At 44.1% G+C, this 27687-nt stretch overlaps 2 protein-coding genes across 3 annotated transcripts; one reads left to right on the top strand and one right to left on the bottom strand.

The window, feature by feature from the left end:
* CEBPG (CCAAT enhancer binding protein gamma) lies at positions 1 to 25795 on the bottom strand. 2 transcript variants are annotated; one of them, XM_032230438.1, is made up of 2 exons: positions 25715 to 25795; positions 1 to 2785 (listed from the first exon to the last, which is right to left on the bottom strand). In XM_032230438.1, the coding sequence occupies exon 2, from the start codon at positions 2679 to 2681 to the stop codon at positions 2229 to 2231; it is 453 nt and encodes a 150-aa protein (XP_032086329.1). In that variant the 5' UTR covers positions 2682 to 2785; positions 25715 to 25795; the 3' UTR covers positions 1 to 2228. The 2 variants fall into 2 exon arrangements, with proteins under 2 accessions (XP_032086329.1, XP_032086327.1); XM_032230436.1 differs by lacking the exon at positions 25715 to 25795 and adding an exon at positions 14378 to 14485.
* A 276-nt stretch (positions 25796 to 26071) lies between these two features.
* CEBPA (CCAAT enhancer binding protein alpha) lies at positions 26072 to 27236 on the top strand. Its single transcript, XM_032230435.1, has one exon. The coding sequence runs from the start codon at positions 26178 to 26180 to the stop codon at positions 27141 to 27143; it is 966 nt and encodes a 321-aa protein (XP_032086326.1). The 5' UTR covers positions 26072 to 26177; the 3' UTR covers positions 27144 to 27236.
* Positions 27237 to 27687: the final 451 nt, after the last annotated feature.

Raw genomic sequence — 27687 nt, forward strand, 5'->3', positions numbered from 1 at the left:
TGTTGTTGTAAGGCTTTTTATTAATATTTTCTACCACAATCGAGTTTTTCTAAATACATGTACAAACACAGTAACTTCGAAAAAGGGAGGTATAAAAGTCATTTTCACTAGTCCAGTCATATGCAAACATACTATGAAGAGATTGTGAAAGAAAATAAATTAATGCTTTGTGAACTTCCCTGCTCTGTTAAATATGTTTTCTTCTACTCAAATAAAAAAAATGTATACCACCAGCATTTGAAGCAGCAAAAAGCCTCATGTCTGTGGCCATAGGATTGCCACAAAGCAAAAGAGGTGATTTTATGGACTCCTTTGGAAAAAGGATCATGTGTTTTTGGTTCACTGTGGAATTAAATTTGAACCTGGGCAATAGTGAGGTCTTGATTTTTTCCCCTCCTTCTCAAACAAGGAATTCCCTCCGGTCAGGAATCTTCCTCTTATTTGAGCCTCAAAAGCAAAGCAGTTCTGCTGTGGACAGTTACAAAATTAAGATCTTGCTGAAGATGGGAGAAGGGCATGATATGACTCTTCTATAGTGGCCTTTATTTATTCATTCATTTATTAAATTTATGCCACTCATCTTACCAACAAGAACTCCTCTAGGTATCTCATAATTACCTGTTTTTTTCATCCTGCCTTTATTGTTTTTTTTATAAAGCAGCGAAGATACCTAATAGTCCTTCCTCCTCCTCTTTTCCTCGTAGTAACAACCCTGTTAAGTGAGCTGGATTTCAATGCCAGGACTGAATGAGAGTGACTGGCCCAAAGTCACCCAGCTGCCTTTCAGGTCAAAGGCAGGACTGGAATTCTCTCTCCTGAGCCTGGAGCCTTCATCACTAAACCAAACTAGCTCTCAATTATTTTCAAGGTTATCTGTCCCCAAACCAATGCAAACCTTGAAAATGTGACCCTGAAACAGAACTCATCTCGGAACAAGCCACAAATACACCCCAACACAAAGCCATTGAGTTAGTGTTATTTATGCCTTTGTTGGATACTCTGCCTCAGTAAGTCCTACGGGATTGGGCGGCATATAAATTTATTAAAAGTTAAAGTTAACATGTTCAACAAACGATAGCTTAAAGCTGCATGAATCCATCCGACAGTGAAGTGGCAGCCTTGAACTTGTATGCAGACCCCAATGCTTGTTCCGAGATGGACTCGTCTTGGCAACCTTTAAGACTCCCTGGCGTTGAAGTTCACAAGTCTTAAAGTTGACAAGGTTGGAGACCCCTGCTCCAGGCAACTCGTTTAGGGCTTGCTGGGAAAACCCTGCCTCCCCCCTCCCCCCAAAAGGAACAAAATTCCTGTGCACACACTGCAGATATTTGTGGATAGTCACTATGTTGCCCAATTTGGCCACAGGGATCAAGGTGTAAGATGCTCCCACCTAGAGCAGACTGGTTTTCAGATCACAGATAAGGTAGGGCTTGGAGAAGATCACAATCCTTGTGTGTTAGCCAGCTGTCCTGCCTTTCCCTCAACTAAACAATTTATTAGGCACCGCTACTGAGCAAACCTCAACTACAGGGATTGTACACAGCAAATATTTGGACTATATATTTGAAAATCCCAACCTATATTACAAAATAAGCCATGCACTACCAAAATAAGTGGAAAAGGAAAATTTTAAAGCTTATTTAATCAACTCTTCAGCTGATTATCAGTATATGGATATTTGTTACCCTGCTGAAAAAAAGCTGTCAACCGAACAACTAATTTAAGGCTTTCAACAATTTCATAAAGATAATTTGGTGAAGTATCTAAATTTGCACATTATCTAAGGTTTGTTCACACTTTCTTTGATGCACACTTGCCTTGCAGAAATCATTTTGAAAGAGGCACCTCTTCCTGGGCAAGATAAACTGGAGACTGAGAATGTCTGTAAATTCTTACCTTAAAAACAATTTATATTTTGAAAAAAGTATTGCCCAATCATCATGCCAAGAAAAGATTAAAATAATTTAATAAATGATTCAGTCCTAATTGTAGTGACAATAATTTGAGGAAGTTTCCCTATTCCTTTCATTTATCAAAAAACTCGACAAGAAAATACATTAACACTTAATTTAAAACAAATACTTAACATAAATGTTCAATTTCTGGCATCAAACAGAGGGATAAGTCTACTGAAAAATGATGTCAAAAACGAGAGATGATATAAAGTTTAGAGCAGATTCGTCTCCATTCTATTCTCCACCTGGTCAAGGGAAGCCCACCCAGTTTATCTATTGTCCGGCTCCATCTGAATGTGCTGCAGAAGTTTCTGTGCCCAGCGGCTGCGCACTGTCTGTGAAGTTGTGGGCATGCTCAAGAAACAAATCTTTCAGTACACTCAGCTCCTTCGTAAGGAGCTTGATTTTGGCCTCCAAGCGTTCATTTTCTTCTTTCAGTTGGTTTACCCTCTGGAGAGTGTCCTGAGCTTTCTGCTTACTTTTCAAGCGGCTCTTTTTCACCGCCATGTTATTACGCTCCCTGCGCTGCCGGTATTCATCACTGTTTCTATCGACAAGGGAATTCTTTTTGCTCTGCTTGCTGGGGGGTGTAGCTTTGCCCCCACCTCCAGGACTAACGGGCACCAGCTGAGGAACTTGCTGCAACCCACTGGTGTGCGCTTGGGTATAGATGACACTTACTCCATTGGTTTCTGCAACTGTGTTCTGTTGTGATGTCTTGCTCATTTGGACAAGCTCTCCTGTAGACCCAGTGTGAGTTATAAGAAAAGATATATTCTATAATTTCAAGGTATTTCTGGAGCGGCCTTCCACAGGCTGTCACGCGGAATCTAGAAAGAAAAATATAGATTTGTTTGTTTTTCTATCAAAATGTATAATGCGACATCCCCTCGATATGGTTTTCCATCAACATCTACAGTGGATGCCTGCCCTGACAAAAGTCATAGGTGTTGCTTGCTGCAAGTATATCTTTTACATTACATAAAGGTTCCCCTCGCACATATGTGCTAGTCGTTTCCTACTCTAGGGGGCGATGCTCATCTCCGTTTCAAAGCCGAAGAGCCAGTGCTGTCCAAAGATGTCTCCATGGTCATGTGGCTGGCATGACTCAACGGCAAAGGCGCACAGAGTGCTATTACCTTCCCACCAAAATGGTCCCTATTTTTCTACTTGCATTTTTACACGCTTTTGAACTGCTAGGTTGGCAGGAGTGGGGACAAGTAAGGGGAGCTCACTCCGTTACGTGGCACTAGGGATTCAAACCACCAAACTGCCGACCTTCTGATCAACAAGCTCAGCGCCTTAGCCACTAAACCACCACATCCCTGATTTACATTACGTACCGTACCACATTTGGATTGTAATTCATTTACAGTTGTACCAACCGTATCTCAAATTACATGCCGCCAGATATAAGATGAACATTTTGCCCAATAAGGGCCTAGCATTAATTCATTGTATTATTATACATGCGGTATTACTGAAACCAGCATTAGCTTAAACTGTGACACAATCGTTGGTTGCATGCCAGCATAAGATGAATACCACCATCCATTCCAATGCAAAATTATTACCACTCATGCTAGGCTACCATCCTAAGTGGGTCTGTGGGTGGGCACAAGATAAATCAAGGCTAAGGCTTCAATGGTTTTAAGTTAAAAGTCGCTGCAGGAGGATTAGAAGGCAGCACAGCGAAATGAAATGCCCGATGAACATTTTGATGCTCTGTTGCTTCTGTTAAATACTTCCAATGTCAATATAAATAGTAGAGGGGACAGTGGACATCCTTGTCTTGTGCCTTTTATATTGAAATTCTCTGTCATGTCCCCATTTACAATCACTTTTGTCATATTGCCCTGACCATATTAGTAAATCTTTCACCAAAGTCCATATTTTTAGTTGTAATGTCATAAATTGCCAATTTACATTATCAAATGCTTTCTGGGCATCTAAAAAGATCAACACCATTTGTTTTTCAGGGTGTGCTTCATAGTACTCCAGCATATTCAGGATGATTCTCATATTGTTTTTAATTTGTCTTTGGTAAGAATCCATTCTGGTCTGAATGTATAACTTCGTTCAATTTTTTTTTAATCTCTCTACTATTATTGAGGCAAATTATTGGGGATGGTCTGTTGCTTCTAATGGGTAGCAAAATTATGGCAATTCAAACAAGTTTTCACTCTTGAGCATTTTCTTTTGTTTAAGCATTATTCCAATTTTCTCTGTTCTTCATAGAAACTACTTACACAGTTTCTAATCATTATACAAAAAATGGATATAATTAAATTTTTGGATTTAAGAATTATAATGTGAGTTAGAAATAGGCCTTTAGATCCTCTGTAGAGATGGAGCATCTCAGACCATCCAGGTCAAGATTACATTCAATGTCTATTTCCCACATCATAAAAAAAATATTATGCACGCTTTTAATATGATCCAATCAGATTCTTCCTTCTTACAAAATAGGGTGCAAGTGGAATCAGTGCTGTTCTTAGATCTCATCTATTGCCCATATCTATGCCTTTTGGAATTTATTTTTAAAATATTATTCAGTCAAAAGTCCCAATATTTTTATTACATTATTGCTCAAACTGAGAAAGAATGTATCCCTCCCCCCAAATGAACAAACTTCAAAAATGTTAAGATCTGTTAACCACCTATTATTGAACCCCATAAGCTGGGTAATTAGCAACAGAGATTAAGAGGCTCATCTTCACTCACAATAAGGTTTTAATTTACCTTTCTAAAGTGAAAAAATCAGTATGGAGCTTGATATTCTTCTATAAATGCACATATTTTGGCCTCCATATGCAAGCATGTTCAAAAATCATACCTAAAGCATTTTTCCTGCATTCCATCTTAGTTTGCTTAAATTATTTTAATGGCATTATATTTTGACAGCTATACAGTTGTACAGTGAAAATGATTTTCCTATTGAAAACTGAAACTTTATCTCCAGGAAATGAACTCTTAAATGTAAATGCTCTAATTACAGCCGGTCATGTTAGCCGCTTGATCTCATTACTGCTCCCCTCTTAAGCAACCTCTCAGCAACATGCCGGGATGCTTTCAGCCATCACAAAGGGATCCCCAGTTGATGACTGTGTAGTTTCCAATTTCCCAACCTTCTCTTGGCAACGGTGCTGTCTAACTTCTGCTCTATTTTAAAGATCTTCAACAAATTCTTTCCAGCTGGAATGTAATGGAGGAATGAGTGCGGGGGGGGGGGGGATGGAGGAGGAGAGCAAGAACAAGGCTATTTGGCCTTCTAAAATATGAATATAAAGAATTTTGCCCACCCCCCTCTTTCCAAGTGGCCTCAGTTCAACATGCATCCAAAATGGCTCCAGTCCTATTTCACTAAGAGATAAGAGATGCTGTTCAGGCAAGAGCCATCTAAACGTCAAGTGTCTAAGAATTAATTCCTCTAAAACACAGAATATGACGCAATGTTTAAGGACTTGGGGCGGGGTAGAATGAAACACACACACACCCCTATGCTTAGACATACTTTTTTTTTAGCAAGGAACAATCAGTATTCCAGTGGTTTATTTGTTTATTTAGCTTATATACCCATTGCTGATACCGAATAGCATTCACAGCTTAAACAAAGCCTTAAAAACCAATATAGAAACAAATACAAACAAGGCCACTTTGTATGTAATATAATGGTTTTGCTGGCTCCCTATTTCATGGGGTCCCCAAGTCTGCTGACAGGACTAAGTTTTAAGAAACTTACAGAAAATCAATAGTCAGGGCCCATCTCACCTGGAAAGGTTGGGGGGGGGGGACGATGCTAGCAGACATGTACCCCACCTGACCAGATGGGATAGGCAGATGAAACTGGGGAGAGGTGGTCCTTCAAGTAATTCGGCGCCATGCCATGTACTAGGTAGGAGTTTAAAGGTGAAAAACGGTGCCTTGAATTGAATTTGGAAGGAAACTGGCAACTAATGCAGCTCATGAAGCAAGGGTATAAAGGGGCAGTTCTGGAGTACTGAATCTAGAAGGAGACCCAAATTGAGCACATGGTCTGTTTGGGACAATGCAGGCCCATCCAGCACCAAAGATGATAAACTCCAAAATCTGGAAGGCTTACAAAACCCAAAACAACTAAATATTGCCAGGATTCTGCAGAAGCAGGTTGTGCCCCCATCCACAGCCTCCAGACATCAGCACCACTGCTTAGTTTATTTGGAACAAAGATACACAATTGGGTATCATCAGCATTATACCTTCCCCTACAGGGATAGACGACCTCACCCAACCCCTTCTTATAAGATCATCCTTCAAACAGGACTTGGATAGCATAGCAAACCCTGCAGAACCCCACATAGTAGGGGCCGAATCCGGCAGTTCTCATTCCTGTCTGGAATCAGCTGCACAGGGAGAAAACCAGCATAATACTGTCCCACTTACTCCCAAGGCACAGAGCCTATCCAGAAGTAGACTATGGTTGATCACATCAATGGCTGCCAGGATGCACTCCCCCCTCCCCGGCCCCCGAGATCACACAAAAGGGCAACCAATACTGCTATAGTTTCAAGCCTGGATCCTAACTGAAAGGACTGCAATCTCCATTTAATCCAACTACTAATAACTGCTAATTAAGGAGGTGATCTAGTGACTAGAAAGGAAAATGAAGACATTAAAGCTGTTAGGACAGGAGTCTCCAACCCCTTGTCTAATGGGTCAGAACCGAGCCACCCAAGCAGTGAGTGAGCGTGTGAAGCTTCATTTGTGTAAGCAACCATCCCCCCTGCTCCGGCTTTCAATCCGCGGAGCCAGAAAGGTTGGGGACCACTGTTTTAAAGGACAAGAGACATAAAAGCTTGTATTCCTTTGGCTATCGCTCAAGTGTTGCCCAAATATGGGCAGAATGTTTCCACTGCAACTTTAACTGTACAGGTAAGTCCTTGAGTTATAGTCAGGGTCGGTTCAAAGTTGCAGCAGCACCAAGATAGAGGGATTTAGAGGGTCCTTGGGGTTTTCTTCATTGCAGCACCCTTAGGTCTTATAACTGTGGTCAGGGTGCCCAGCTGGTGATTCTGACATTGCAGAAAACATGGCGACATTGCCATTGCTGATCTTCTGTCTTCTCTGCTGCCTATTCACAAGCAAAGTCAGTGGGAAAGTTGGCATGAAGTGCAGGTTGCACCCATTTCTGTTTCAACAGCTGCACTTCCTAAGCCTACATGAGGCTTGGCTGCTCCCACCTGATCTCCACCCCTTGGTGCCTCCCTGTAGCACATGCTTGCCCCTCCCCCAACACATCTGTTGGTTAACTCTCTATAATATGAGCCCTTAAGCACATTGATACTGCTTGATATTTCAGGTCAGATTAGATTCCTGCACTTGAAATTGTGGTTCACCGACAAAAGGGCGAATGACAAAACTGTGCCTGACTAAACCATGTCGCTGACATCATCAACAGGGCGACAACAGCGCGGAGACAGAAGCACGCTGTAAACCCTAAACCTAACCCCTAAACCTAACCCCCTAAACCTAATCCTAAACCTAACCCTAAACCTAACCCTAAACCTAACCCTTAACCTAACCCTAAACCTAACCCTAACCCTAAACCTAACCCTAAAGCTAACCCTTACCTTAAATTGAATCGGCTTTCTTTCAACACGCTATTTAAAGCGCCCTTCTTTCTCCGCGCTGGCTGTTGTCGCCCTGTTGATGACGTCAGCGACGCGGATTAGTTGGGCGCGGTTTTGTCGTTTGCCCTTTTGACGGGTCACGGAAATTGTTGTAGTTTCTACAAATTTGCAGCTAGCAGAATCTGTTATACATTCCACCACACTGGGTTCAAAATTACAGACGCTAGTCCACGGCTGTCAAACACGCAGTTCACAGGCTGGAACCTGCCTGCGATAGGTCACAGAGTGCCATCCTGGATATGGCGAGGGGCCAGCCCGCCACCCTGGCCATGCCCATCCAATCGACCGCAATGACCAGGCCACACACATCCTCCCCCAAGGGCAAACAAAATCCCGACATGGCCCACAACAGAATTGAGTTTGACACCCCTGCTCTAGCCACTTGTTTTTTTAGTAAATATACCAAAACAAAAAGCAATTTGGTCAAGTTATACTTTTCTCAATCTCTGACATTGGCCTTATTAGCCAGTCTCAAAGTTATTGATATTGAGCTTTGATCATTTTGATACCAAAACTGATCAGGAATTGAGCTATGAGACTTTATGCAATTGTGGGAAGCAGGCTAACTTTATTGTAGATACCTGGAGACAAAAATGTGCAAACAAGGTTGTACTTGGTGAATTTCAAATTACCAGTATTTTGCTGGTATTTTTGAAGTACATATTTTCTTTGTCATTGAGCAGCGATCCCCAAACATTCTGGCTCCATGGACCACAGATGCGCCAATGGGTGAACACGGCGAGGAAGAAGGGGATGGTTTTGTGTGCTCAAATGGAACTATGCACCCACTCCTTGTGCCACTGGCTACTGGGCAGCGGACTGGAGGTCAGGGACCCCTGCCCTATACACTTTGGGCAAATGGTTATCCAATCTCTTCTTGAAAACCTCCAGTGACGGAGTACTGCCACTTCTGGAGGCAAGCTATTCTACTGATTATTCTTACTGTCAGAAAACTTCTCATTACTTCTAGGTTGGATGCTTTCCTCCATTTAGTTGTGGCTCCATTGAGAACTCCAAATTGAGTGAAGCTAGTCAACCATTTACAAATCCATCTGGTGGTGATGCTGTCTATCCCACATTTTTCTATCATACCAAAAAGGGGGCTGTGGCTTCTCAAAGGCCTGTAAATTCTTGTGAAATAGTCATAGATGCATGTGAAATAGACAAAGAACAGAAGAGTAGCTAGTTTGAACTCTACACATGTGGGTATAGTTGTGCATGCCTGACACACATTCATGAATTTATTTCTGAAGATGGCATAACATAGCCAACAGAACCAGTAGGAAGAACATGAAAGATAAAGCATTCTTTAAGGCAATGTTATAAAAAAGCTGTTTTAGGTTTATCCATCTTGCAAGACCAAAATGCAGATTTAAAGAGACTATGGCATTTTAAAGAAAGAGGCAGAGGGAAAAAACTTCTCTCATCACACATATCTCTGCTTTCAGATATGCTGTAATGTCACTTCCCAAGTTCTAGTCAGAACACATTTAGTGGGACCAGGTTAGGGAAGGCTGGATGTGATTTTAAGGTCTGCAAATAATTAACCAAGCTATGCCTGGATGGAAAATTTAACTTGAGGAAACGTTTGTAGGATACTACTGAAGTAGTCCAGGTACAAAAAGTACATTGCTTGTGGAAAACACAGAACCACTAAAGAGCCCTTTTTTTCATATTCATCAAGTATTCTGAAAAAGACCCACAGTTCCTTTATTAAAAGCACATATGTGCTTTGCTTCTAATCATGATCAAAGCAAGCTGAACCATTGTATCCACTAAATCAGGGGTGTCAAACTCAAGGCCCACAGGCCGCATCCGGGCCGCGAGGTGCTTAGATGTGGCCCATGGGGCTGCCCTGGAAACAGCAAAGGACTGGCCCACGGTGCCTCTATGTGGCCTTCCCGAGGTGCATTTTGGCACGCTAACCTCCTCAACACCTCTGCCAGAAAGCCAGCGCTCAGGAGGCCACTTACAGCCCTCCTGCATCCAGTTTTCGTTGGCAGAGGGCTGCAGGAGGCCATCGCAGCTGAAAACAAAGCTTCGATGAGTGACATCAAGCTGGTTACGCCCACCCTGACCACATCCACTCCTGGCCCCCCAAGGTCAAACACAACCCTGATGCCCCTCAATGAAATTGAGTTGACACTCCTGCACTAAATAATCAGGCCATCTAGCCTACATCTAATTAGCTGTATAATTTGGAGGGCTATGAGTAACTCCCCAATTTCAGAACATTCCATTCTTCTCACTGAAACATGTCATTCTAGGGGCAATTTGGCAGTTTCAAAAAGTAAATCCTACAAGCCAGAAGCAATTTAGGGTACCTTACATATAGTGCTCTGCCCCAAATCTGTTTGAGAAACATTGCATTAGTTTTGTTAAGTTGGCAAAGCCAATAAGAGAGACACTAAATTAAAAAGCAAGTGAAACCTAACTGGGTAGAGTCCCTAAAACCTGGAAGGCACCTTTTATTCCACAAGCATAAAGGCACAAGTTCAGGAAACAGAAATTCCTCTTCCTCAGTGTTTATGATCCTTTTTTCAGAAGAGCTAAATTTAATCTCGTGCAAATTATATATAGAATGGTTATCATGCTGAAATAAAGTGCTTTGTCACCCTACCCTCCTGTAAACCTTTGACAGAATGCAGACACAGCTTCTTTTCACTCCACTAATTTGTTTTATCTTTATATCAGTCTAATAGTAAGCAATTTTGTACACTCGATATCTTAATATACCTGTTGCCTTGATCATGACTTTTCATATACAACTACTTGTAATATATTTTAAAACACAGTAAGTAACGTATATAAACTTCCAACCTAAATCTTAAGAAAGTCTAAGTAAACTTTCTGTGGTACTCATAGCTTACCGTCCAGTAACCTCTTTATTCTTAGTTTTCTCTAAAATATTCAATATTTTAAATATTCAATACAACATGTTTAAAAAGTCCATTTCTATAAATACTTCATACAACTTTTACAGGTTTGTATAGCTAGGCATGCATCTCTTTACCTGAAGGTTTTATTCAGAGTTTTTTCCCTAAAGCTATGCATTTTAGTAATCAGCTTGGTAGATTGCTTTTCTGTACTAACAATAGAAAATAAAACACTCCTCTAAATGCTTTTAATGGAGAAGGTATGCAAATTTGGTCATAGCCTAAGTCCATATGGCAATAGCCATCTTCTTACACCTACTACCAAACACAAAACAAGGAGTGATAAAAGCTACCTGCGTTGTTTCCAGTTGTAAGAAACAATGCACAACACAAAAACACTTGAATGCCCAAACATATTATGTCAGGCCCAAAAAGCCTTATTCTACATAAGATTAGCTCTCTTTCAGCTGTTAAAAACTTGTTAAAATGTTTAAAATGATGCAATGTTGTTATCTGTGTCTTTTGTTACTTCGTTTGAAGCTTATCAAGCAACTTACATACCTTCATCTTTCTGTCGCTCACTGAAAACAGGTGGGAAATCTTATCTTTATGATTTGCTACTAAATTTCATCAGCACCATCTGAGGAAATTATAAGGAACCATGGGGTTACGTTACCATCTTTGCCTTACAACGCAAAGTCCTTATTATAGTAAAGAGGCAACTATTGTGTCTGCACACATTTCCAGCTGAGGACCACTACCAGGAGAATAGTCTGACCCCTGAGAATATACAAGGCAACAACTTCATTATAATCAATGACACCAATACCTTTCCCCTAGGTTTTTTTAAATTACTAATTTTAAAATGATACACAATGAAAAATAGGTAATACCATATCATGGGAAATAGGTTAAATTATTGCATCAGTTTTCCACAGCAGTTTTTGAAAGTATTGTTTAGAACTTAAGATCTAAAGGGATAATTAGAATTTTTTTGAGAATCTATTAAAACATTTAAAGCAAGTTTCCAAATTGAACTCAACTCCTGGGACTTCATGAGCTTATTTCCTTGGCAACAGCACAGAAGTGGTTTATCATCACTGCCTTCCTTCTGGGATGTTGACTTCTCCATCTAGTCTACCACCTTGGGATTTCCCATGGCCTCCCATTCAAAAATGGGCAGGCATGACCTTGCTTACCTTCTGAGCTTGCAATAATTTCGTTTTACAAACCATAATATTGTAGCTATCCTGAGTTACTTTAAGAGCGCCAAGAGAAAATGCTTCGGTTGGAAGGGGCATTAAGGCTAACCTTTTTAGCATCAAAATCCAAGTTACCGTATCCCAGATGGAAACTGTATCTTGGAACACATGCTACTGTTTTTGGAAACAATCTGTTTGGCTCAGATTCCTCAGCTCAAACTGAGGAATTACAATACATGTGAAACAGCTTAAATTCCAATGTGTCTTCACTCTGAATATTTTCATTGCTGATATTTCTAATGCAAGCACCGAAATTCTTTAGAACCAATAGTCTTCTATATAGTTATGCTCCTAAAAATACATATCCCTTGAACGTGAGCAATCAGATAAATCACATTTTAATGTAATTTAACTTATGAGGCATCTCACAAAGGCACACTCACTAAACAAACCATCGCAATAAAGGAAATAAAACAGTCCTGTTTAAAGGTTTCCATGCTTAGCTCTTAATATTATGCATTGCCCCTTCTAGCATCAATAATGGCTTGGAGTTTTTCATGACAATTGTGACTAAAGCCTTTTCCCCCCCTCACATAGTAAAACTTCCTTACTTCTTGTCAAAAAGCCTTCATGTCCTAAGTACTCTTTGGCTGTCCAGCATGGCCTGCATGTTTAAGATCTCCCAAATTGGCTTAATGGTGCTGAAGTCAGGAGATTGTGACGGCCACTCTGAAATTTCCACTTTGTTCTATTATAGCCACCCAAAGATCAACTTGGCCTAATGCTTTTGATCATGCTGGAAAGTCCAAGTTCTCTCCAGGTACAGCTCCCAGGCTGATGAATGCAAATTTTCCTCCAGAACTTTATGCTAATATGCTGGATGTATGTTGCCATCAATGTTGATTTATTTCCCTGTGACGCTACAGCTCACACACACACACACAAAACAACAGAGCTCCACCTGCATGCTTCATAGTTCTAGTTACTCTCCAAATATGGTGTTTATGGTTATGACCATAAAATACTAATTTTGATCTAATCGCTCCAAATGATTTTGTTCCTAAAGTTTTGAAGCTTCTTTAGATGTTCTCAATATGTTCAAACATCTCCTTGTTGTCCTGCTGAAACTGTTACACTACTTTGCTTCAGAGAAGTATTTCAGTAAAACTTGCTTGATTTTTCTTTGTATCCCAACAAATTTTCCTGGCAATTGTGTCTGACATCCTTCTAGGTCTACCTGACCAGGGTTTGATATTAATACAATTCTACTTTTACACTTTCTGATCAGCGTTTGAACAGTACTTATTGGCATTTTCAAATATTTGGATATATTTTTATATCCTTTTCCCCAAGTTATAAAGTTGAAGTACTTTTGCTTCCAGATCCTTTGACAATTCTTTTGCTTTCACTATGCTTGAGTAACCAGCAGTCAGTGTAGCCCTGGGTGAAATGCACAAGGGTTTATCAAACAGCTAAGAAACTCAGTGACTATACAAACACCAATTACAAACAAGGCACAGGTATAGATACCCACCCTTCACTGACATCTCAACCTGTGTGCACCTGGATTATCAATCCAACATCCTACAGTACCTAAACTTTTGAACAGTCCCATTTTATTACTTCTTTTATACTATGGTTTAATTATTCTATGACTCCCAAAATTTGATTTGGCTGGAAGGGATCTTGGAAGTCTTTTAATCCAACTACCCCTTGCCCAAGTCTTTATTGCATCCCGGACAAATGCTTGTCCAATCTATTCTTGAACACCTCTAAAAACGAGTTATCATTCCTGTTTATTTATGAAATGATGCACCTCTTACAAACTCTGCAAATGGTATGTAAACAGTGCAAGTGTGCATCCCGAAAGCTCTTCTGTTTTCTTTGATGGAAGCAGCCAGGGATAGGATAAGGATAGGAATAATAGGAATGGGAATAATAATAAAAAGAATGGGAATGGAATAGAAGAGTTGGAAGGGACCTTGGAGGTCCCCTGCTTAGGCAAGGAAACCCTGTATGGTTAATGACCGTTTCCTTAACTATTTCCCTTTCCAAGCAATCAGAACGAATAAAAACGCCGCACTCCAAACCTCCAACAATCCCAGCACAGGCTTATCCCGGAGCAACCGAAAGGGGGGGGGGGGTCGAGTCCACCCCGGCTCCGCTTGATGCAGAGGGAGAAGACACCCCCGCCCCTCCGGAGAAGGGATCCCAACCTCCTCCCCTCCAGCCAGCCGCGACTTTCCTCGCCTGCCCAAGCATGACTTCACCCCGGCAGGGCCGGGCCGCGGGTTGCTGCGAAGTTGCATCATCCAGCCAGGCGCACGCGCATGCGCACTTCCTCTTCCTACCTGCCGGGACCCCTCCGGCCAAGGGAAGGGGGGCGGGGAGGACAGCTGTGGGAACAGCCCCGCCGCTCGCAGAGGGGGGAGGGGAGCACGCGGGGAGACCGCGACGGGCGGCTGAGGGGAGGTGGATCGCGAGGGCTGAAGGTAGCCGGAGTCCGGCGGCAATGGGTTCCGAGGGGGAGCTGGCCACAGCGCCCTAGGCCGGCTTCTCTCGCGCGGGGAACGGACGGGTAGGCCGAAGACTTCACCCCCACCCCACCCAAGGCCCCTTCGGGCGGACGCCCACAGAAGGCTTTCCCGGCGGAGAGGATGAAGCGAGCCACTCACCTGGCCCGGGAGGAAGGCGCGGGCCTCACCAGTCCCGACTCGGCTCGCCGCCGCCGTCCTTTCTCCGGAGAGGCGGGAGCCAGAGGTTGCGAAATGTCCGCCAGCCAATCGCGAGGCGGATTACCTCAAGGCTGACGCAATCTCCCTGCCCCCCTGCGACTGACAGGAGCCCGGCCCAATCGCAGATCAGCTGCCCAGGAATGAGCCTTCCTAGCCACCAGTGGGAGAATTAGGCGGGAGGGCTGAGCGGGATGGGGGCGGGGGCGTCCTTTGTGCTCCAGTGGGATTCCTCCCCCGCCCCGCCTCGGATGCCTCTACATGACACCCCCCCCCCCGCCTGACACGAGTCAGGAAGTCCCCAAATCTCTGTTCACGCGTGTAATACGTGTGACGATACGGTGAAGAAATCTTCACGTGAGGACCCAATTGACGCAACATGCAAAAGCTGGCTCCCAACGGGCTCCTAATTTAGGCTGCTCAAAACTTGTAGAAATGGGAAGGCCTGAGGGAAAAAACAGAAAAATTGGGGGAGGGGGGGACTTTTTTTCTTCATTTTTTTATTTTTTTCCCAAATGGCTTTTTTTGGGGGGGAGGGGAAATTGGAGAAAATCCCCCCCCCCTTTTTTTCATTTTTTTTCCAGGCCTTTGAGCAGGGATGGAATCCAGCAGGTTCCAGAGGACCCGTAGCGGAAATTTTGAGTAGTTCGGAGAATTACCGGCAAATGCCACCTCTGAGTGGCCCCAGAGTGGGGTGGGAATGAAGATTTTGCAGTATCCTTCCCCTGTCACGCCCACCAAGCCACGGCCACAGAACCGGTAGTAAAAAAAAATTGAATTTCACCACTGCATTCATCCATCCCCCCCAGAACCATCCGTCACCTAGTCATGGTGTCAAAACAAACCTGCCATCTGTCAATCCTTGCCATGCAGCCAATGGAGCAAGCTGCAGTTTGGGAGACATTGACCTGTCCATCAAAGCTGTTTGGACTGAAAAAGGAGGGTGCCCAAGCTTCTTGAAGAAGGCCTCCTGAACCCCAGGCGAAAGTCTTGGAAACGCTAAGAGCAGAGGTGAAATCCAGCAGGTTCTGGAGAACTGGTAGCGCAAATTTTGAGTACGGGCAAATACCACCTCTGGCTGGCCCCAGAGGGGTGAGAATGAAGATTTTGCAATATCCCTCCCCTGCCACGCCCAACAAGCCACGCGTAACAAGCCACGCCCACAGAACCAGTAGTAAAATAATTTGCATTTCTCCACTACCTGTGAGGCTCTTTAAACCTCTTTCCAATGATTACAGTTGTCGGGCTGATATGCTCTGGGGAAGATGAGAGCTGTGCCAGAGATTCAACTATGGAGGACGGGTCTCATCAGAGCAGGCAAGCCTGCAAAGCTTCATTTGCACAAATGGTGGACGCGTTCATGAGACCATTTCCCTCCACGCCATTGCTGCCACTGCAGAACCAAAAATGCTGTGGACCACTGGTTTACTACATGCAATGTAAACTACACAAACCCATACCAGAACGATTGTTGTCGGGGTCAACAAGGACCAGGCTAGATAGACACAGGTGACAAATGGGCTACAGGATTCAGAATTATTGGCTGAGCAACTGGGGCCAGCAGCTGCAGGACTTCCTGGAAGAAAACATGTTTAAGATGAACTGCATGGTTTTTGCTTGGAACATTTGCCTGGTCTGCACCAACTCGTTGCCAAGCGGTTTAACAACCCACTGCAAGAAAGTGAAATTGAAGATTGGTTAACATCTGGCAAATGCTATCTGATAATGAAAGATCCAACAAAAGGGGAAGGGCCAGACAATTACTGGTCAATTACCTGCTTACCAGCAACTTTCAAATTGCTAACTGGTACAACAGTTGATGGAGTCCAACAGCATCTAATTGAAAACAAGGTCTTTCCACTTGACAGAAAGGAAACTACCCAAACACCAGAAGAAGTAAAGATCAGCCTGTTAGATGGGGCAAATGGAAGAGATATCTGTAATACCATCAAAAATCCACATCTGCCTTTCCCATGTCATTGGAAATAACTTTATATGCAGACAAAAATGCCAAATCCAGTTTAAGCATCTGGCTGACTGTGACATATCTTAGTAAAAATTGAAATAGAACAACTGTGGCAAAAGAAAGCAAAGATAGTATCAGAAGTAATAGGTGCCTTGATGCAATCCCAAAACAAATGGACTGCAAATGGAGTACAAACACTACTTGAAAACCATCGGCATTGACAAATTCACCCTCAGTCAATTGCAAAAAGCAGCTTTATTTGGAACAGCTGCATGCTGAGACGATACTTCTAATACCATCAAACATTAAGATCTGTTTATCTCAGGTCCTTGGGAATGACTCAGTGGATGGATAAAGGTGTCAAATCCAATCTGAAGATCTGGCTGACTGTGACAAACCATAATAGCTTATTATATTTATATAGTACTAAGCTCCTAGCGACTCTGGGCTGAATTATGCAAAGTCTTATGTTTCCTGCAACTTTAATGGCGCTTTATTGAATAGGGCCCAGTGTTCAAATCTATTAAGATCTTTTTTTATTTTGCTTATTCATTTAAAACATTTATATAACCACCCATCTTAAAAACAATCCATAAAACAATATAAACCAATATAAAAACTAACAGCAATAAAACTAAAAAACAGAGGCCTGGGCTCTGGCTAGACCAAGACATGGACTGACAATCTCGTTTTCACCTACTGTAGTATCTTATCTGAACTCGGCCTAATGGGCCAGAAAGTAAATCCCAAAAGAAACCTTTACCATCTCAACATCTCCAATTTAGTTTTCCCTTTGGAAAGAAGCCAGCCACATTTCAGAGATGGGTGCTGACCCATTAGCAACCTTCAGATTCCCCATTTCCTTTTCTTAACAGGAAGGCTAAAGGGTAGGGAGGGCCTTGAGCCATGGCCAGTTGAAGAAATCCATGGGGAAGGGGATGGATATCACAGCAAAGGAAACTATGCCCAGAGGATCTACAACTATGACCATGATTTTTCTAAAATACCAAATCTGTGTCTGTGTGCAATGGTTTCTTTATTCTGCTGCAGGTGGGCCTCTTGGACTTTGAAAGGCTCATGCTAGACAATGAGCTGAAACTTTGCACATTCCTGCAATTTTGCACCAGAGCTTGCATCTGACTCATTATGTCTCAAATCTCCACCCTTTAACCCTGTACAGCACCATCTTGGCAGGTTTTCTCCCACTACTTCCATTTTTTCCCCAGTTCTGGGCCTCAAAAGCTGAAAAATACAAGCTACCTCTATGCTATAGCCCGTGGCTGGAAGACAATTATAGCCTGCTGTATCTTAAACTGACCATAACAATTAACTTTTAAGAATATTTAACAGAATGTTTAATCTCACAGGGATCTAGCTATATCCACTTCAAAGCCCTACATCTCAGCCAGAAACTGAGCAACAATTATTATCTGGATAGACAGCTATGAAAAAGAGAAAGGAAGGGACCAAGTCCCAGACAATTTGTGTTTCTCACCCTTGTTCTTATTACTGTAGATGTAGCAGTCAATAAATCCCTCCTAAAGTTCCCTAAAAGCTATGTAAAACTAGCAAGTGCCATCATATGCAAAAGCTCTCTTCCTGAAATTTGGCTGGCTTTATGTGTATACGATTATGTGCAAAACTCATACTTGAAGCCAATTTCTCACACTCTAGCAGTCCAGGATTTCTCTATGAAAGAATCTTGTCATGCATCCAGAAATTGGCATGAGGCATTCAATAAGAGTAGTAACTGTTGGGTAAGGTAGATGTAGAGAGTTGGGGAGATGACCTTGACAGAAATATGCAAGAATGATTGTATAAGCAGAGAGGGCTGAAACATTTTTTCAGTTCTAGGTAGCAAGATAAAATTTGGAGGAGGAGGAGGAGACAGCAATCAGATTTGTGAGATTCTGTTGTTATAGCCAATCTCAATCAAAAATTAGAGTTGATTTTCCAGTTTGGTCTATCAATGGGGCTGAGAGAAGATGAGTGGGAAAGAAAACAAATTGGCTCCAAGTTGACAATGGAGTGAGAAAAGACTAAATTATCTCTCATTATTTATTCAAACTATATGCCAAATATATATTAAAGAAAATTGGAGCAGTAGATATTGGTAACCTGTGCTGATGACACTATCCTGATGACACTATCCTGATAGCCAAAAATACAAAGGTTCTATAAATGCTAATAATAAAAGTCAAGGAGCACAGTGAAAAAAATGCTACTAAAATTAACTCTAAAGACAACAACAGGAAGAACAACAGCCTTAGCAACGAAGATATCAAAATGGTGAATAGCTTCTGCCTTTGAGAATCAATCTTCAACTGTAAAGGAAGAAGCAGTCAAGAAATACACCATACATTCTGTAGAGCAGCTAAGAAATCCTTGGAAAAATATTCAAATGCTGTGATATATATGCGTACCTACAACAATCAGAATGGTGCGTGTTTCTCTTTGAAAGCAAATATTAGATTTTCATGAAGCAGAATAAGAAGATTGATGATGTTTGTGAACTTGGAGTTCACAAGAAGACTTCTGATAATATTGGAGAAGACTTCTGAGAATATTATGAACAACCAAAACAAAAACAAAACCCCCACAAATGTGTCATCAAAGAAATCAATCTAGAATTGATTCGAGGCACGAATGACTTAAAACCACATCTTAAGGCACAAATGATTAGGTTCAAATTATCCTAATTTAGATACATTATGTTAAGACTCCACTCCACAGAAAGCCTCTGATGCTGGGAAAGGTGGAAGGAAAAATAAGATGATCAGCATCAAGGGGAATGAAAGATCAGATCAGGGATAGACTGTTATGCAGAAAATCTACATTCATTCATTCATTCAAAGTTGACTCAGCCTTCACCTTCTAAGGTCAGTAAACTGAGGACAGACTGTTAGGAGCAATATGCTGACTTTGTAAACTGCTTAGAGAGAGCTGTAAAGCACTATGAAGAAGTATGTAAGTCTAAGTGCTGTTACTATTGCTATTTATAAATTTTATTTCCCGCCCCCATCTTATCATCAAGATAACTCTGGGCAGTTTACAATCCTAAAAATTTGGATTGGATTGGATTAGGATTCATAATACCTGCAAATGCTATGATCTAATTACAGATAGGGAGGTCAGGGGGGGGGGAAGGTGGGTCTATTGTTAATCAATCAACCTCCTCCACAATGATGTTCCCCCATTGGGGCCCCAAACAGCCAGAATCAGGTCTTTAGACCCTTACAAATGGACAGCAGGTTTAGGGGTGACTTGCATTGCTGGGGGGGGGGGGGCACGACAAGATGTTCCAGAGGGCAGAGAAGGCTTTCTCTTGGATCCCACTAACTGGCATAATCAGGCTGACAGCACCCGCAGCATGCTTCCTCTGCTGGTACCGGCCAATCCCAGTAGGATGAGATGGTCCTTCAAGTAGCCTGTACCACGAAGGGCTTTAAAGATGATAACCAACACCTTGAATTGCACCCAGAAGCAAATTGGCAGCCAATGGAACTCACGGATCAGTGTATTCCATGGGCCATTCTTCGGGCCCCAAGAACTGCCCATACCCACCCACTTTGCAGCAGCTGTAATTTCTGGCTACTCTTCAAGGGTAGCCCCACGTTGTTGCCCCATGTTATGCTACAATGGTCATAAATGTGAAAACTGGTCATAAGTCACTTTTTTCAGTGCTATTGTAACTTTGAATGGTCACTAAACGGATGGTTGCAAGTCAAAGACCTGTATAAAATGGATATACAGAAGGCCATACTTCACATTCTCCCCTTCAGCAGCCCCACAAATTGTTTCAACGGTATCTTTTGGTATCTGTGTCATTAATGCCAAATAACGAGCATGATAGAATAATAGGGTTGGAAGGGACCTTGGAGGCCTTCTAGTCCAATCTGTGCTCAATCAGGAGACCTCTACTATTCTGGGAATGGCTGTCCAGTCTCTTCTTGAAAACCTTCAGTGATGGAGCACTCACAACTTCTGGAGGTAAGTCATTCCACTGATTAATTCTCTCTCTGTCGGGAAATCTCTCCTTAGTTTGAGAATCTCTCTTTGATAAGTTTCCATCCGTTACTTTCTGTCCTGCACTCAGGTGTTTTGGAGAATAAGTTGAACCCTTCATCACTTTGACAGCTCCTCAAGTACTGGAAGACTGCTATCATGTCAACCTGGCCCTTCTCTTTATTAGGACTGATATACCTCCTAGTTATCTCAATCGTTCATATGGATTACCTCCAGATCCCTTATCATCATTCTTGCTCTTCTCTGCACACTTTCTTCTCAACATCTTTTTTAGATCTCACCAAGTCTCCAGTACACATCCCACGTCTGACTAGATCTGTGGCTATAGGAGGTCTTTCCTAGCAGGACCACTGTTGCAATCATCTACACCTACTATCCTACAGTTCTTCCCCGTTTGAATGATGTAGCACCCTTGTTAAACCTGTAGCCTCTGCCTGAGGTCCAGAGTGCAATCTCAGAGCCATAACGTGTAGCCATTTATTTTTTTAGTACTTTTTCAATTCCTTCTGCCACCAGTTTCTAATCTGCCAAAGGGCTTTGAACAGCTTAACAGCCAGTTTTATGACATTTGCTTGGCCACCATAAAGATACTGGTTCAGTTGTGACTTTAGACCTACATAGTTATCTATACATCCAAGCACAGAACAAAATCATGCTGAGTAGTGTTATCAGTGGAGATCCCATAGGAACAAGTAAGAAGAGCAGCCAGTGCTTCTGATAACTGCTCTCATGGCTGATCTTTGAAAACAGTCCAAATGCCGGAGTTGAGATTCTGCAGGTAGGTTTAACCTTTCAACCATACAAAGCAGCTTATTTTCATCATGGCACCACACCTTCATGCTTTTATCATTCCAAACTTTTCCATTTTTTTAAAGGAACCACACTGGCATAGGAGTAGGCAGTATTTCACAGTCAATGGAAAATATGCCAGTTTAAGACCTTAAGAAGAAGCCTTCAGCCTCTTGATAAATTTGATCTCATAGGTTTGTCCTCCTCTCTTAGGATGCTCCTTTCCACCCCGATTTGAATGGGGCACGTAGTTGCACCCTCCTATCACTCTAATTCTTTACGAACAATTGAAGTCCAAATACCACCTTCAACAACGAAGATATTGAACTGCTGGAGAGCTTCACCCTTTTAGGATCAACCATCAACAATAACGGAGCAAGCAATCAAGATATATATTACAAACCAACACTTGGTACAGAAGCCATGAAGGCCTTGAAAAATATATCCAGATGCAAATGAAACAAACAAAATGTTAAAAAGTTATGATATTTATGCAGTTACTTACCAAGCACATCTAAATTAAAGTAACCAAAGTATAATCCTCAAGGCATGTCACAACTTTTGAACACCCTGAATGTTTGGAAATTGAAAGTTGGGTAATTTGACATGGGTGATATGTCCATACTTCCCCCCCCCCCCCAAAATGAATTCCCATTCAAGGAGCAAATCATCAGGCTCAAATTATTGTAATTTGGATACATTATGCAAAGACCTAGCTCTCTGGAGAAGTCTATGAGGGATGGGTGAAAAATAATGCCCCCATCTCCATAACTTCAGTTTATATGAATGATAAATGAAACAAAAATATTTGAAATGAACTCTTCTGTTACCTGTATCTACTTCTCCATATAATGGCATCATTTTCTACTCTGTTCTGCCAATGAGGGATAAACTTCTTAAAGCAATCACAAAATAATACTGAATTTTATCTCAACCAAATCCTGATAGTCCTTTCCACCTCTTCCTCTGAATCTGCAGGTGCCTATGAAGGTATTCCTTCAATTCTAGGAAATGATGGACGTGCATGGTGGAAATTGGACCCCAGGTGGGGTAAGATGTTTCAAGCCAACATCACATCCCTCTTGCACGGCAGAGGTTTGCAGCCTCAAGTTGCAGCACATTTCCTTGTAGTGTCTCCAAACTCTGCTTAATCATTGTTTCAAAGTTTTGAATGTTAACCGTGTAGTGGTTTGGGCTGACATCAATGCCAGGATCAAGGAGAGACCTAAGAATAAAACCATCTACACCACCACTCCCAAACTGTAACCACAGGTTTTCCTGCCAGCGCTCGGATTTTGACTTGCTTTTCCAGCAAAACTGATCAACACTACAGTTCTGAGTCATAACAATGAGCCCATATTTTATCAGTTGTCACAATGCTAGAAAATCCCCACCTGCATTGTCAAAATATGAGAAATCTGTATCAGCTCAGATTTTGACATTTTGCTGTCGATATGCAAGAAACCCATCTGGGAGAAACCTGATATTAAAGAGCATCAATGTGATCCAAATATTCCGGTGCTGTTTCCAAATTGGCAGCAGTTTCCCCTTCCTCTGCCAAATGTCCTTAATCAGTTCATTGATCTTGCGTAAAACTCAGCTTCTGCTAAAGATTGCCCAGTGTGTTCTTGATCACACATTTCATCACCATCTTCCCATTTTCCAGCAACCACAGTACAGGGAGTCCTCGACTTACAACAGTTTGTTTAGTGATGACAAAGTTATGACAATACACGAGAAAAGTGATTTATGACCGTTTTTCACAGTTATGACCTTATCATCATCTCCATGATGATGTCATCAAAAGTTGGATGCTTGGCAACTGACTCATATTTATGACGGTTCCAGTGTCACAGCATCATGTGATCCCCTTTTCTGACCTTCTGACAAGCAAAGCCAGATTCACTTAACAACTGGGTTACTAACTTAACAACTGCAGCGATTCACTTAACACCTGAAGTAAGAAAGGTCGTAAGATGGGGCAAAGTTTACTTAAATGTTTCACTTAACAAAATAAATTTAGGGCTCAGTTGTGGTCGTTAAGTCGAGGACTACCAGCACTAATTCCTACACAGCCCTCACCCTAATCAATCAATCAGAATAGAGCTGGAAGGGACTTTGGAGGTCTTATAGTCCAATCCCCTGCTCAAGTTGGAGGCCTATACCATTTCCAGCAATGACTGTCCAATCTCCTCTTAAAATCCTCCAGTGATGGAGCACCCACAACTTATGGTGGCAAGCTGTTCCACTGCTTAATTGTCCTCACTGTTAGGAAGTTTCTCCTTAATTCCAGGTTGCTTCTCTTTTTGATTAATTTCCATCCATTGTTTCTTTTCCTGCCTTCTGGTACTTTGGAAAATAAATTAACTTCCTCCTCTTTGTGGCAACCTCTCAAATACTGGAATACTCCTATCGTGTCACCCCTAATTCTTCTTTTCTTTAGACTAGTTAAACGCAAAACCTGCAGCCATTCTTCGTATGTTTTAATCTCCAGTCTTTTGGTCATCTTAGTTACTCTTCTCAATGCATGTGACAAGGTCCAGACCACAAATGTCCAGCAATCAAAAATGTCCACCTCAACTTTTTTCACTTACTATTATTAGACTTTCCATCCCAGCTGCTGAAGATCGGAGTGCCTCCGAAGGTTATATTTGCTCTCAGATGAGAGTTTTCTCATTAGCTGACAGAGGGCACTCTTTCTGTTTCCAAAAAACACTTGGGGTGCAAATGCCACACAGAAGGCGGCACTGGTGTCTTGGCTCTTCGAGTTCCCAACTTTCCATTCTACTGGGAGGGGGAGGGCGAAGCCACCAAAAGATGGGTAGAAAATGCTCTGGACAATTGAGTCCAAAATTTGGCTGGTCCAAAATCCCAAAATTTACAGGTGGAAAATCCAGCTGGGCTGTGTATCTCCTTGAAGAAAATGTGGCTCAATGCCATGTGGTCTATTTGTGAGAAAAAAAACTTTCATAGTCATAAATAAAAGTTGGAAATTATCATCTGGGAATTATATAAAGGTGATTATATTTGGGGATTTAGATATTTATGAAACAAACATGTGGACACAATCACCTGTTAAATCTTTGTGTCATTTTTAACTCTGTGCTTTTATTTTGCACCATGGTGGTGTTGGCCATGAACAGACAGGTAGGTAGTCCTTGAACTACAACAGTTTGTTTAGTGACCATTTGAATTCACATCATTGAAAAAAGTGTCTTATGACCACTTTTCACACTTATGACCCCATTTGGACTCCTGGCCACTGACTCATATTTATGACGGTCGCAGTGTCCCGGGGTCACGTGATCCTCTATGGCAACAAGCAAAGTTAGTCGGGGAAGCCAGATTCACTTAAGAACCGGGTTACTAACATCAACTGCAGCAATTCACTTAACAACTGTGTCAAGAAAGGTCGCAAAATGGGGCAAAGCTAACTTAACCATCTTGTTTAGCAACAGAAATTTTGGGCTCAATTTTGGTCATAAGTCGACGGCTACCTGCAGTTTGCAATGAAACGAGAGGGGGCATAGGTTTTTTCCCCAATTTTTTTTTACTTTTTATTCTCTTACATACCATTTTAAGTATACATTCACATAATTGTTATTCTTCTTTATATTTGTCATTCTTATACATTTGTTATTTCATTTAATAGGTTATAATATACAGTTTGGGTTGCTTTATTTACCATCCCTTCCGCCTGTGCAACACCACCTTATTTTCCCTTTCTTTTCGCCCTCCCTCCCTTCTCTACTTCCTTCCTTCCTCTTCTCCTTTCCCTTCCTTCCTCCCTTACCTCTCCCCTACTCCTACTCTTCCTCTTCCCCTTCCTACCCTCTCTCCTTCTCTTCCTCTCCCTTCCATCCTCCTCTCCTTACCTCTTCCTTCTTTCCCCTGTCTTCCTCTCATTCTCTCTCCCTTTCTTTTTCTGTTGTTATAGGTGTCTCTTTCAGATTTCAGTTTATGTTTCTTTGGGATGGTGTTTCCGCAAACCCAAATATATAATTTAGTATCATTTCTTATTCCCCTTCCCTTGCTAATCTACCCTAACTATGCCCCCCCCCTTTATATCTTGCTCTTGAATGTATACTTATATATTTAATATTTCCTTTTCTGTTTCCCGGAGGGGGGCATATTTTAAAGGCTGCCTCTTAATGCGCCTCCTTCGGGCTCTGCTCAAAGGTACCTTGGACTCCCGGGAACCCTTTGCCAAGGTCCTTATCTCTGCTTCCAGGTGTCAACGCCTTTTGGACAGCCTTAATCTGCCAGGTCACTTCGAAGGGAAAAGGTGCTTTTGGCTGATCTCCAACTGGAAGAGGATCTAGGCGCTGAGAAGCGAAGTTCGTGCCAATACACGCCCCCTCCCCACCCCGCTATTGGCAGCAAAAGCACTGGGGGGGAGGTGGCTGAGAAGGGAGCCGCGTTCTGGGGATGGGCCGGCCGGGGGCCGGGGCAGGAAGCTTCAACGACGCCCGCCCGAGAACGACGCCCGCCAGGCTCACTTGGGGCGTCCCGTCCGGAGGTTGCGGGGCCGCGTTTTCCCATCGTGGCGCGGCGGAGGGCCGGAGCGGCTTCGTGCCTCGCCTGGCTTTCCGAAGAGCGGGCCGAGGGGCTCCGTTGGGGCGGTGGGCGCCCACCGGGTCCCAGCCGAGGGAGCGGGGAGATCCCGACTTGCACGCGGGAGCCAGGGCTCCTGTAGGCTTTCTCGGCGCCACTGCAAACAGCGCAGGGACGGCCCCCTCCCGGGGCCCGTCCAGGCAGCCGGAGGCGGCGCCGGAGGTGGGACGGGGAGGAACCGTCGGGGCCAGGGAAGAGGCGGACGCTAGGGGGCGCAGGTATAAATAGCCGGCCCGGGACGCCTCGGCCAGCCCAGAGACAGCCCGTCCCGATCTCCAGCGCCGCCGCCACCACCACCGGACCCCCGCCGGCCTCCGACCATGCGCGGCAGTGCGCTTTAACTATTCGATGGAGCCGGGCAACTTCTACGAGGCGGACTCGCGGACCCCGATGCCCAGCGTTTTCCACTCGCACCCGCAGCAGCAGCGCCCGCCGCTCCCCGCCGCCGCGCACCTGCCCTCCGCCGCGCTTGGCTTCGCCCCGCCGGCCGGCCCTTTCGGCTACCTGGCGGCGTCGGAGCTGCCCGAGATTTGCGAGCACGAGAACTCCATCGACCTGAGCGCCTACATCGACCCGGGCGCCTTCAACGACGAGTTCCTGGCCGACCTCTTCCAGCACAGCAAGCAGCAGCAGCAGCAGCAGGAGCGCGCCGCCAAGGCCGGGCTGGAGTGCGGCGGGGCCGGCATGCCGGGCGCCGGGTTCCCGCCGGGCGGGGGCGCGCTCTACTGCTACGCCGACAAGCTGGAGGGCAACGCCGCCTACGAGCGCCTGGGCCAGGGCCCCCCGCTGCTGCCAGGCTTGCGCCCGCTGCTCATCAAGCAGGAGCCCCACGAAGAGGAGGAGGCGGGCGCGCTGGCCGCGCTCTACCCGCCGCCGCCCGCCGGGCCGCCCTGCAGCCACCTCCAGTACCAGGCGGCGCACTGCGCCCAGACCACAGTGCACCTGCAGCCCGGCGGGCAGCCCACCCCGCCGCCCACGCCCGCGCCCAGCCCGCACGGGGCCCACCCGCCCCACCGCCTCCACGCCGGGCCCAACGCTGCCGCCTCGTCGGGCAAGTCCAAGAAGTCGCTGGACAAGGGCAGCAGCGAGTACCGGGTGCGGCGGGAGCGCAACAATATCGCGGTGCGTAAGAGCCGCGACAAAGCCAAGCAGCGCAACGCCGAGACGCAGCAGAAGGTGCTGGAGCTGAGCAACGACAACGAGCGGCTCCGCAAGCGCGTCGAGCAGCTCAGCCGCGAGCTGGAGACCCTCCGCGGCATCTTCCGGCAGCTGCCCGAGAGCTCGCTGGTCAAGGCCATGGGCAGCTGCTCCTGAGCGCACCGCAGGGGCGTCGCGGGGCAGAGGATCGGGGTCCGCGCGGGCGAAGCCGTCGGGAGCGGCCGCTGCACTCCGAAACCTCGCCTGGCTGCCTTGCCGAACTCTTTCTCCTCCGGCCGGCCGCGGACAGAAAATTGGGGCCGTGGGAAGTACGGATCCGCGGCGTTTGGCAAATTGAACCCTTGCCGGGAAAGAGAGCCGGGGCCGAACTGAACCCTCCGCTTCTCCGCTCTGGATTTAGGCCCGGTCCTCTCCTTCCGCCGCCCGCCCGCCCGCCTTGTACTGTGAAAGCCGTCTCCCGTAGTTGTCGTCGTCCTCGTTATTATTATTATTTTATTGCTCGGAGCCTTGCCATCTCACCAGCCGGGACTAACGCTGGGCACAGAACTCTCTCTAGCCATAGGAAAAACTTTGCAAAACTTTTTCCTCTTGTTGTACAACCGGTTTCCTTGACTTTGGAGACCTGGCTTGGAATCGGTGCAGAACTTTTAACTGAGCTTCACCTGGGTAGGGTGGGCCCTTGAAGGGTTTCAGGCATGTG

This window comes from Thamnophis elegans, chromosome 14, assembly GCF_009769535.1.
Source record: "Thamnophis elegans isolate rThaEle1 chromosome 14, rThaEle1.pri, whole genome shotgun sequence".
In the NCBI taxonomy this organism is placed as follows: domain Eukaryota; kingdom Metazoa; phylum Chordata; class Lepidosauria; order Squamata; family Colubridae; genus Thamnophis; species Thamnophis elegans.

Bases quoted from the DNA above. Each gene is read 5' to 3' on its own strand.
- CEBPG (XM_032230438.1), bottom strand. From the start codon at position 2,681: ATGAGCAAGACATCACAACAGAACACAGTTGCAGAAACCAATGGAGTA.
- CEBPA (XM_032230435.1), top strand. From the start codon at position 26,178: ATGGAGCCGGGCAACTTCTACGAGGCGGACTCGCGGACCCCGATGCCC.